The following is a 12649-nucleotide window of genomic DNA, read 5'->3' as shown; positions in this document are numbered from 1 at the left end:
AAAGGACCAATTATTAGTATTTTCACCTGTGCCATTTTACTGGCAGCAGTTAAAGAAGAATTAGAAATGCACAGTTTCACAAACTAAGCAGGTTTTCATCCTCTGTGGGAAGTGTGATAATGCTAAGAGAAGTAATATCAGACTCTGGAAATGTAAGAATGGGAATACCAAGCAACTAAAGTGGGTAGCAAAGCAGATTTATTGAATCATGTACATAATCTTATATGAACTTCAGATCTTAAAGGAGTGCTAATGGAAAGAAGAGGAGCCAGTTTCTCAAGACAGTTCTTAAAGCTACTTTAAATCTTCCAGCAAGCGAATGGAATGATAGCTACTCCAAGTAGTAAAAATAAGTGTCTCTAAATCAAGTGGACAAGTATTGCAAAGACAAACAAGGTATTTTCTTGGTGGTGGTGAGATTTTCTTAAGACTTTGGAAAGAATGTTGGCTGGAGTCTTTTATCTATGCTCAGCGGCTAACATAGCATTGCAAAGCAGGAGTGAATTGAAATTTCAGTCAATTCCTTATGACGATTCATATCTGGAAAAAGTAAACAATCTTTTGCTTGGTAATCATTCAATAAGAGATGAACAAGCATCTTATAGGCACCAGCACCACAAAGTTACGCTACTTTGAATTACTTCCTTTTCTTCCAATACATTTGAAAACCATTCTTTCATTCTTTAAATAAAATCGCAAGATTCTTTGTGAAACACAGGAGTAATATTCTGAGCCTTTTTTTCACCCCAGTGCAGAATAAAACAAATGGATCATAAACAAAAATCATAAAAATGCCAAATATTTTAAGTGGCTGCTATGATAAATAAAGGGAAAGTTGATTTTCTTAAATCACTGGTCCTGCCTAAACAATAGCATCTATATCAACAGAATAAAAAAAAAAATTATAACATTCCTGTATTTCAGCCTTGATGTTAAGGGAAACAAAATTTGATGTTACTGATCTGTTCCAAACACTAAACTGTTCTATTAACAGCTTGTAATGCTAAGCTCACAGATCTGTAATTTAAAGAAATAACATACATCAGTGTACTTTATCGAAGGATAACATACCATAACTTCATAATCAGGTCCCAGCAGGTTTTCCCACTTGGACTTCAGCTCATATGCTGGAGAGAATGGGACTCTTCCTAAATGTGAAAGCAAATATTAAATTTACAAACACATTGTACATGCAAAAATACATTTACTTCTAAATACGTCAATAAAAATTCAGTGTAAATAAAAGATTACAATGGTCACAAAAAGGAAATTGCATGAAGTTGAGTCTATCAAGCAGTTCAAATCACAAAACAACTTTCAGGAAAACAATGCACCATGTCAGCTACTGCTATAGTGTGATTTATTCAACTAACAAGCAAAAGAGTTGATGCTTCCATTGACAAGATGTGAATTTGGTACCATACAGCACTGTAAATAAATCAGTCTTTCAGGCTGCAAAACAAATTTCATGCAACTTCATAATATGTTGCTATATAAATGCTTGCCCCTCCAGGGAAGCATCATCTCCCACCAAAACGAACCCCCTTAAGAAGTAAACACCTGACAAGATACTGCTGTTATCAAGGGGCTGCATCAGCACAAATGCAGCCGTAGACTTTATTTATACGTTTGGCAGGTACAAAGGCTTGTCTAGTTTAATTAGGCCAGTAAGTAACATGAGCTTTAATATAAGCTCCAGTTCTAAACCAGTCTTCCGTGGGAACTTGGCTATCTTGACATTTATATCTTTTCAGCTTTCTTACTTATGCAACCGAGGCAGTATTACATTCGTGTAAGACAATTTGACAGAGCTAGACAGCATAAAATGACTGGCTGCCCTGCATTTGACCTCATCCAGAAGCTCAGCACACATATAAAGTTCCACGCCGAAGAAATGTTTAACTGGTAAGAATCAAACTCTAAAGCAAATTCCATCTAGCAGCTACAGCAGCAGCAACTGGAGATGGAATTACTGAAAACTGCTTTTCCCCTGAATGACTGTAATAGCTTGTCAGATGTCTAGACAAGGCACAGACCACTTAGTATTGCTGATGTGTCATACTAAAATTTAGAATGTAAATCACAATCTCCCAGGCAGCACACAAACTAGCAAGCAAAATACCTCAAGGGGAGGATTTTAAGACACCAAGAGAAGCTCAGACCTTCCTACTAGCAAAAGCCAATGCAAACGGGATGCCTAACTTCCTTGTCTTTCAACACCTCTGTAGGTTGCAAGATAAAACTCACTTACGAGCTTTGCAAAAGAATCCTCATTACATCATTTCGTAACGTTGAAGTTTTCAGCTCCTTATAAATAAAGATTTAAATTACCTTATACAAGAGCATAACCAATCACTGCATCGCTTCCAAACATCACCTATCATGCCAAGTAGTCAAATGCTATCTGAACTGCACTGAGAAATCACACACCTCAGAGCCTAACCCCTGACATTTCAGCTGGACCTCTCCAGGGTTCCTTTTATCCATAGGCTCAAAGAGATACAAATATTAAAGGATTCCTGCAGTTCAGTAACTATTTTTGTCACCAAAAAGAAACCCCTCCAAGAATAAAAATCTGTGCTTTTTAAATACAGACCACAGTTGTCTTGGAAATAAATCATCTTACTTTAATCATCTTAAAATTTCTGAGCTGCACTGTAAGGTTTTTTCCTCCATTTAAATTTAATTGAAGTTTTTGAGAAGTATTCTTCATGAGCCTTGTTATCAAGCACAGGCTGATCACTATATTTCTCAACTGTTGGAAAAACAAAACACGAGTGCATCTTTCTACTCTTCCCATTTGCAGAAATACGCAGGTACAAAAATACTTTACAGTTTCTTTTTCTGCTATTACAAAGTTATAGCCTGAACACACAGGACCTAAGCACCTGCAATCCTCTGTGCAGTCAGATGTGGATGTTAAGCCTCACCAAGAGTAATAAATCTTAGGCTCAAGCTCAAAGTTCAGTTCAGTAACTCTAAGTTGTGCTCAATTGGCTGAATACAGATTTCTTTGTCACTTCCAAAAAGCACGACCAAAATCTATGGTTGTTCAGAACAGGTGCTGATGCACATCTCCATTCAAAGTTTTCCCCTTTCTTTCTTTCAAATAGTCTTTGAGGTCTTTGCTTGTAACTTCCTCAGAACTGTGGAAATGTTGGAGGAAGGCGTTTGAATTAGATATACTTACTTCCAGTGGTATCACCCAAGTCACTTCAATGCTCCTTTTTCATAAACAGCTTTTTCTACATGGCAACTAATAGAAATCTATTTCTTTCTAGTCTTTCATCCAGCTTGATTTCTCATGGCCTGAAATACACACTACATCTTCTGCAATGAGTGAGGCCTCAGAAAGGAAATGTCCCAGGGTCAGCTTTCATTAACAACAGTTTTCAGCATGTTTAGAGTTCTGCCTCTCTGCCTGCACTTCCATGCAGTTTTCCATTCTTATTAGCAGGTATCAAGAATAAATCACAAATATATTGTATTTGATGGTAAATATCTTTCCTGGTCAAAATTGCTGGCATCTTCAAAACAGTTTTTTTTTTCTTGCAATCTCCTGATTTCACAAACTCACTGTACAAGGATGTGTGCTGTGCTCTCCTACACTTCATTAATACATTACTTCTATCGTCTCTACTGCTGAATGTTATTCTCCATCCATCTTTAAGCTCCTGGCTAGCATCATCATATCTTTGGGTTTTGCATACTGCCACAAGGCGAAAACAAGCAGTTCTGCCCAGTCTGCAGTCTTGCAGATGCAGCTGTTAACTTAATTGCCTCTAGTCTGCTAGCAGAAAGTTTAAGGCCTCATATACATTGCATCCTGAACCATGTTGCCTTTGTAATAGAACTGTTTAAGCACAGTTTTGCCTGGACAGAATTACTATTTAATACCTCTCCAGGAAACACAATTTGAATAAGAATTTCACACAACTGGGTCTAAAGGGAAGTAATACATATTTTATAAAACATACCTTTTACATTAAACTTTCAAAAGCATTTCCAGAGTTTAGTCAGAGCCTTAAATTAGCAGTATTTACTTTAACACCATCATAATTAAGTGCCCATCACCATGTCCAAAATAAGCACCTATCTTTGGAATTTAAACTTGGCCATTAAATTCTATTCCAAGGTGAAATCATATGTACCATATTTCAGTATGAACAAAATTTGCAAATGCATATTTCACCTTTTTAAACAGAGGTGCACACACACCTTTTACAATAGCAAAAACCTTTTGCAGAACCTTCTAACTTCAAGTGTTTTTTCACTATAAAATATCAGTTCAATCAAGCAATGAGATTTGCTTACCATTACATTAAATTCCACTGATTCATTACTCAATTTTAAAATCATGCCCATTTCATGATTCTGTAAAGGTCCAATGAGAACCAGCAATATTAAACAATATCAAGGGCAGTATCAGATTGTAAACCAAGAGTATTGGCAGTGTTTAAATTTCAGTATCCCAAGATACACTGTCCACACAAAACATATCATACTGTATTAGCCAGAGTAGGGGGAGCTTGGATACCCACGAGAATAGAAAAATCCCATAATACCCTTGCTACATGATGCACTGGGAAATGCAGTGCATACATACCCCACAGAAATCAGGATGGGTCTGGCTGGGAGCTACTAATTCCAGGCAATGAAATCCTTGCCAGACCCAGGTGCATCTGCACAGAGCTCCAGAGAAAGGGATTATGAGATTGGCACCACATTACAGCTGAGGGGGAGCCGCTCATATACATGCGATCTGGCTACGACCTAACAACTCCTCTTGAAACTAGGGATTTTGGAGCGTATAAGGAGAGGAAGTGGATCTATATCAAAGCAGTTCAGATCTGCTGTGGAAAGGGCTCATAAATAAAGTTAGATCCAAGCTGACTCTTTGCGGAATAGGGATCACTAAGGCCTCTCTAGATAGCACACCTTGAGACCAACAGAGTTCATTAACTTCAAGCCAGGCAAAAGCAACTTTACCTCCCAGACTAAACTGATCCTGGCATTGATATGCCATATTTGCACAGCACTAGGTGTTGGGTAACAACTTCCTGAGAAAGTTCTCCTTGCATCACGGCAAACATCTGCAGTCTGTGACACAAGATAACCCAATCAAGAGTAATCAAGAATTGACTATAGAGATATCATTCACCTCAGTAGAAGGAGAAAACACTTTATACACAGAAAGTTCCACAGTATTCAGAGCAAAAAAGGACTGGATAAACGACACTGGATTGTGCATGTTAAACACTCTTTTCTAGCCTCTATAATAGTGATTATAAGTCCTACCAGCTACATGTACTGTTGCTAAGCCTTTAAATTATTCCTCCAGTGCAAATACTAATTCATACATGCCTTTACATTCATGCAGCTAAAACAATGCCTTGATAGCCTCACATCTTAGCTACTCAGCAATCTCCATTTTGGCTTCCTGTTTCTGGGAATATGCAGAAGTCACAACACAGGATGTCTGGTTATAAGTCTTGGACAGAAAAGTAAAACAGAATGAAACATAGGAACTGCTATATTTCTCTCATTTCCAGGTTGTCTTTAATACTGACAGATCTTCCACAATCATAGCAAAATTGTTATTCATTGACAGCCATAATTTAGAATCCTCTATTACATATACATAGCTTAGAAATTACAAAGCATAAGGATAATTTATGCTGACTTTAACACAAGCTGTAGAATTTCACCCAGAAGTTCCTGTAGATGAGCCCAGAAATCTGTAGGGGAATTGAAGCATGCCTTCTGGAAAGGCCTCCAACCTTGATTTGGATGTCAGCTAAAAAACAAAGCAATCCATTCCTTTGTGATTTGTCCCTATGTCCAATTGCCCTTACTGTTAAAAACGCATGCCTATTCCAACTCCCATCTTTCTGGCTATTGTTTCCAGCTATCAGGTCTTCTGCCTTTTCCAGACTAGAGATACTCATTTACCTGCATAGGGATGAAGTCAGTAACTTTCCAGTTTGGCTAGTAAGCTCAGGACAAGCAAGCCAAAAATTGCATGCCCAGAGACTTAACTCTAGTTTCCAACAGCAGCGTGGGAGGAAGCAGTATGCAACAGTACTGGTACCACAGGATAAATGAGTTGGGTCTGGGAACCAACAGACAGCAGGTTCACTCCAAGTGGGGAATCTCACAGGAGGTTGATGTAACTCGGCTGGGCTTCCTACCTATCTGGCACTCTAGGATAAATGCCAGCGACCAAGAGCACTATAAATGGGACAAGCAAACTGGAGCAAGGCAGTTACGTGGCACCTGGTATGCAGATGAGACAGATGCTGTGTGTGGAAAATGACCTACAAATGGAGACAAGGCATCACAAGATGTGATCCCCTGTCCCTGCTGCTGTGGTCATCTCCAGGACTGCAGAAAGCTCTACTCAAGCAGAACTCCTGAAGGGGGACACTGCAGCCCAGGTCCCAGGCTGAAGGAGGCCAGGACCAGGAGGTGGGTTCTGATCAAGCTGCCACAGTGCCAGGTGAGGGAACTGCAACAAATCAGGTATCAGGGATGACGAACTGGAAATCAACAGAATACTTGAAAAGACTCTGCAGAGTTAGGAGCCAAGGCCCATGACAGCAGGAAGGAAGATATGGCTGAAGCAAAACTGGATTGGAAGCAGATATGAACTTCTAAAGAGGGTGGAAGCTGGAAGACTGTGACTTCTGACAGGAGGAGGAAGACTCCATCTCCTCCTGATGTTGTTCACCTTGCAATTGCTTCAGGGCTCTGGCAACAGAGGAGGATGAACAAGTTCTGTCAATAATAGAAGACTGCAGGCAGGACACCTCAGGTCATCAGAGCAGGACCAGGGCTAGGAAGGGCTAGAATCGATGAGTGGTGATAAAGTGGTACAGTCTGCTGGCCAGAGAAATTTGCTTACTTGCCCAAAAAACATATTCATGCCATTGCAAAGAGATTGCCAAGACTCATCCAGTCTGCTGGCAGCTATCCCTTGCTGTTCATTCATGTGAGCAACACTGACACGTGTCATTCAGATCTAGAACTATGCTGGTAGCAAAAGAAAGCTTAGAGGGAATGTGGATCTGTTGATGAATGGGTGTATAACCTAGTGACAGAAAATACAAATGAGGTAGAAGTGCTCTGTGGCTTTTTTGCTTTGGTCTTCACACACAAAACTTGATCCCAGAACTCTGGGCACGCCAGCGTGCCTTAGGAAGAAGAAAGACAGCCAACACCAGGGGAGCAACAGGTTAGGCACTACTTAAAGAAGCTATAGGCATTCAGATCCACAGGGCTGATAGGATTCATTCAAGAGCACTGAAAGGGCTGGCAAATGTGATTATGACACTACTGTTTATAATCGACCAAAAAAAAAAAAAAAAAAAAAAGTAGACCACTGGTGTATTAATCAATGGCTTGAGAGCCAGTTATGAGAGAAGGGCAAGGTACAGAGGCTGACACTATTCAGCATCTTCAGCAGTAGCCTCCATGATGTCACAGAACGCACCCTTAGCAAACCTGTGCACAACGCTACATTTTGGGGGTGGAAGGAGTTGATAGCGCTAACAGACAGAGCTTCACTTCAGAGGAACCTGAATAAAGGGCGTTACAGAGCAAAACCTAAAGCCAAAGTAAGCCATGACAGACCATCAGAATAGACACTAGATTAAAGAAAATTCAAAGACTTGGAAGAGATGCTGCAAGATATTCTATCCACCTGTTTTATGTAGAATCTGTTTCTTTTCATTTTGAAGATTATCCTTCTGTTCTTGGTTTTCCTCACTCTTACTGTCCACATTAGTTTCAGTCCCTACAGCTCCATGCGACACTAAGGCTGGAACAGTTGGCTGCACTGTAAAAACAAGTGGGGGGGGGGGAGGAGATCAGACAGATGCTGCAAAAGATATGAAGTAGTAGCCACTCCTCATTAATAGATTTTTTGTTTGCTACACAAGAGTTTTGTACTCAGTTTTCCTGAATCCCTCATTTCTCTTTCCTTTCATTCCTTCTTAAGCATCTCATCTTCCACAGTACGCCCTTACAAGATGTAGGATGGTGTGGGATCTAGTCTTAACTGTTTAATTAGGTCACTGCAAATTGAATGGGAAATAAAATCAATCACTGAAAAGATAAAAAGGATTACCTCTATCTAATGGTCTTTCTGAAGAAAGAGTAGCAGAAGAAAGTTTCTTTCTAAGCAAGGTAAGGCGCACAGTCTGTCCTGTGTTACGCAATGCCTCCACCACTTCTTGGTTGGTATAATCCTGAATATTAACTCCATCAACCTAAGACAAGAAATTGTCACATTATAGCAATCACATCACATTCTTATGTTGTACCATTCACTGTGAGCAACGTTCACATTATTTTTTGCAGAACTTAAAGGGTTATTCACTCAAAGATGGTATTATTTGCAAAAGAATTTCACTAAATCATTTCATGAATTGGACAATATTTTCAAAATGCATTTTAAAAAGAAAGCACCATAGTAATTTATTTTGTGTTCGTGGGGAAACCACAAAACAGGAATTTACTAATCTGACGGAAGCATGAACCAACTATTCCTCCCCCGTTCTGCCAGTTTTTTTTCTTTATGAAGATCAGCTTGAAGAGTATCGTGCATGAAGATGCCCAGGAAAAGTAGTCAAAGTGAAAGTCTGTTCAGTTCATAATCACTGTTCATTTTTCCTACATTTGTCACATGCCCACACACAAGCTTATGAAAATAACTATGTGTATAATCCACTCCAAACAGCCCAATTCTTAAAGGGATTGAGACGTTTTAGTTTACACCAAAAATACACCATTCACCTCACTGTTAGATCATGCACCAGTAGGGCCTTCTCCTGCAAAAATGCAGATAAAAGCACAAGGCTGCATCAGATTTTGCTCTTTAAGGGAGACTCTGACTTTGGGAGATCTGGCACAGCTCACATCTTGTAAGTAATTTAAAATCATATCTCTATGCAGATTATTTCATAAAATGAAAAGAGAGTATGTAATCCATTCCTGTTTGTACTGTGAATGTAAAATTGGCCATTCCTCAGTTCACTATTATTCAGTGGTTTTTAATTTTTCTACACTTAAAGCTTGGGTTTTTAAACATAAATTGTGACTATTAATATTTTGATTGTATCCACACTATGCTGTACACTCATTAAGGACCATAAACAATATGCCACTTCCTGCAAAATCTTAACCATCCTCAAATCCCATCGACTTCAATGGAAGCTGATATTGCTCATCTTTAATTTAGGCCAAAAGCCAAGACTCTCCACTCTGAAATAGTTCAGTCCAAATGCTTGCCTATTTTATAGCTAACTACTATTTATTTCTTCTTTGAATATAAAGTAATATTTTAACCACAGCAAATCAAAGCTCATTTCTGTTACAGAATCTACCTAAACAAATATGAATCACCAAATTCTTCCCTCTGCAAAGCAGACAAGGTTTGGTTAATTTTAAAAAGATTTTACTACATCGTTTTTTTAATCCTGATGTATGTAATGAATCATTAGTTCTACAGCAATGTATGAGCAGAATATTTTACTTACAGCAACGATTTTGTCATGAACTTGAATTTGGCCATTATGGTCAGCAGCACTACCAGGTATTATGTTTTTCACAAAAATCCCTGAAGGTTCTGTTGGGGGAAGGGAGGAGGAAAGAGAGAAACAAGATAGTTAATTAAACTAACTTGTTTCTTTTCTTAATAGGTTTTTATTTACAGCCTTTTCCACAGACTTTAGTCCACACAGTCATGATTCTGCAAACCACTGACATTCGCACATGCCACTTATGTAGCTTGACTGTTAAGAACAACTGAAAACCTCTGATAGAAAGAACAGCATCGACACCAGCACCTGTACACTGACCTCAATAATTTTTCTTTAATGTGGCTCACAGAAGGCCAGCTCCTCCATGGATTCGTCCTTGTGCTTGCACAGGCTTTAAACCACAATCACTTAAAACCATGCTGCATTTGATTTCAATAGGACTACCTAAGCTAAAAGTATGTGCTTAAGTACTTTGATCAAGGCTTCAATCTGTCCTCTTACAGCTTTAGTACTTTAAATCTTAATGAAAAAGGAGAAACATGGAAATCAGAAAAGCTGTCCTTTGTCATATTTGAAGTTTGGTTATTAATTCTAACTTCTAATTAGAACCAGGGAATAAAAAAATAAAAAAACACAACACAAACCACAGTAAAAACAATCATCGGTTGAAACATTAATCCTTCCCTTCCCACCCCACAATAAATATGACATGCTGATCTTTAATCTTAGTGAATCTTGACACGTCATCCATCCTCTTCTCGCTAACCTTCCTCAGACACGCATACACCCACCTGTCCAACCTGCTTGATCCATGCTCAGCAAAGCCCCTCTGCTAGTGCTGCAAGTCCTGCTCTTGCCACTGCCTCACGCGTGCTCCTCCCCAACCCCGTTGCTCCCAATGCTCACTGCCCACGCCTGCGAGGTCCCAAGGGGCAACACTAGAGGATGTCCTGGGAATGAAGAGGGCAGGATAAGCAACTCCAGTTGCATCACGCTTTCTCCGTTCCCAGAATATTTTCTGGAGTCCCACAAGGAAGGGGAGGAGAGAGAAAACACTGCCTCTTTGAGCAAAACCAGATACTCAGTGGAGTCAATTTTAAACAGGTTATCATTTGTGGAACCAACAACTGGAAGATGAGCTTATAGCTCTAATTTAAAGCGGATGTAGAAAAAAAAAACAATTCCATGTTCCCATACCCAAGCACATATATTTTAATCTGTTCCCAGAATTCAGACACTGAAGCAGCCATTTGTCACAAAAAAGTAAATCACCTCGTGAAGGTGGCATACACATCACGCACAGCTCAGATCCTCCGTATCGCCTGCCTGGCGGAGAGATGGACTGATTGATCATTTCTACCCTAACACCAACAATTCATTAAATAAATGAAAGTGCATGTTGAGCTATTTTGTATGTACTGAAGATGCCATTCAAAAATTGACTTGATCTGGGGACATCTGATGCTCTGTTTGAAAACTCTTCTTAAAATGTATCATCTGAATTGTTATTGTACTGTGGGGCAAAATAAGCAACAGTGAAGACAGGAATCTGACTACATTGGAATCTATACATGCAGGAACTGTCTGTTATAGTTTAAAATCTTGCACAGTTATGATCTAAGCATGTGAAATTCGCAGTCCGGCAGTCTGATGAGAATCAATTTTTAAGCTAACCACAACTCTTAAACAATTTTGTGGCTGAATTTCACTTTGCAGTGAGCTCTCCAAGTATCCTTTTCCACAGATTTTGTAGGTTACTCTGCTTCAAGGAAGCGCTATCCATTTTCCTGTTAGTGAATAAAGGGTGTTTGAGAAGTCTCTGTCCTAGACTTTCCTAAACCACATAAAACCCACCTGTATCGCATATGCCAGCATATCCAACAATTGTTATCCCCAGGCTTTGCCCATTCTTTTTTATAAGTTCAACATCATAGGTCTCAAAAAGGTCGGTATTTTCCTATAAATAAAGCACAAGAAAATAAAGCAGCTCATAATTTCTCAGTACCATTAGCAAATTGCTGGTTAAACTCTTCAAAAGTGAGCAGTGATTTTGATTTTCCTACTTTAGGAGGTATCGCATTTGCAGAGAAGAAATACCCAACATTTGCTGAAAATAAGCTTTCACTAAAGTCATTACTTGCTTTTGAAATTCTTTGCTATTACTTTTTCCACATACCTGTCAGAGGCATAAAATTTATATTTTAATGAAAACAAAGGTATTCATTAGATTGCTCAGGGGCCATTTTCCTTTGGATTCCACTGCCAATTGGTAACAGCAAACTTCCCAGTCCAGCCCAAAAGACAACAGAAATCCTGAATACCCTGAGAATTTCTTCTCTGCCTTTCATCTGTTAGTCCTGACAAGCAGTGCCATGAATCCACCTGCCTGAGCTGCTTCTATTGGGCAGTTAAGAAGCAAAAAATTGTTATAAATACATGGCATCATCATATCACACATTCCTGTCAGAAAAAGAGATGCTTATCTCTCATTGTCATCATCTACTAAGAAACCTAGGGATAGCAGGAAAATGATCCTGTAACTGAAATAGGTTTTATTCCCTGAGATGAAAGAAATCACTCATAAAGGTAGTAGGCACATCTCTACTACGGAAGTAGTTGTCTACCTAAATGCATATGGGAGACCATGCAGAAGCTTAAGTGTATTTTTTGTCCTTATGCAAGACACCGAACTCAAAACTATACCTTAAGGTCAATTTTATGCACATGAGCTTAAGAGGTTTGATACAGTCCTATTCTGATTTGAACTCCACCAAACTTGCAAAGAGCACTGGAAGCCACTGGAATGTCAAAGGCAACATGAAGCCAAAGATGCATTAGTTTGCATTCAATGAAAGTTATTTTTAAGGCCTAATAGGAAAAAGAGAGAGTATTATACTGTAAACACTTTATTCTTGAACTGATGAGAAGACTTCTCATAAAAAACAATACTTGTTATGTGCCTTTTTTTTCCCATGACCTGTTCTCTGATCTCTGAACCTCCTGCTTATTCCAATTACTAACAAAACCTAAAAGCCACTAGCTAAGTTTGTTACTGATCTTACTCTGGAGAAGTGTACAGAAAAAAAGTCCTCCAGAAGTTGGCTTCA

At 39.0% G+C, this 12649-nt stretch overlaps 1 protein-coding gene across 1 annotated transcript in view; it reads right to left on the bottom strand.

The window, feature by feature from the left end:
- Nucleotides 1-12649, bottom strand: part of PATJ (PATJ crumbs cell polarity complex component) — a 158718-nt gene that overhangs the window by 125103 nt on the left and 20966 nt on the right. Inside the window, exons 9-13 of the mRNA XM_067301340.1 lie at nt 11397-11499; nt 9540-9628; nt 8129-8270; nt 7703-7837; nt 1072-1148 (exon numbers count right to left, since the gene is read on the bottom strand). Of these exons, the coding sequence (XP_067157441.1) occupies nt 1072-1148; nt 7703-7837; nt 8129-8270; nt 9540-9628; nt 11397-11499 (546 nt within the window). The remainder of the gene's footprint in view (nt 1-1071; nt 1149-7702; nt 7838-8128; nt 8271-9539; nt 9629-11396; nt 11500-12649) is intronic.

The sequence above is a fragment of the Apteryx mantelli genome, chromosome 8, assembly GCF_036417845.1.
Source record: "Apteryx mantelli isolate bAptMan1 chromosome 8, bAptMan1.hap1, whole genome shotgun sequence".
In the NCBI taxonomy this organism is placed as follows: Eukaryota; Metazoa; Chordata; class Aves; order Apterygiformes; family Apterygidae; genus Apteryx; species Apteryx mantelli.
This window is presented reverse-complemented; position numbering and strand designations above follow the sequence as displayed.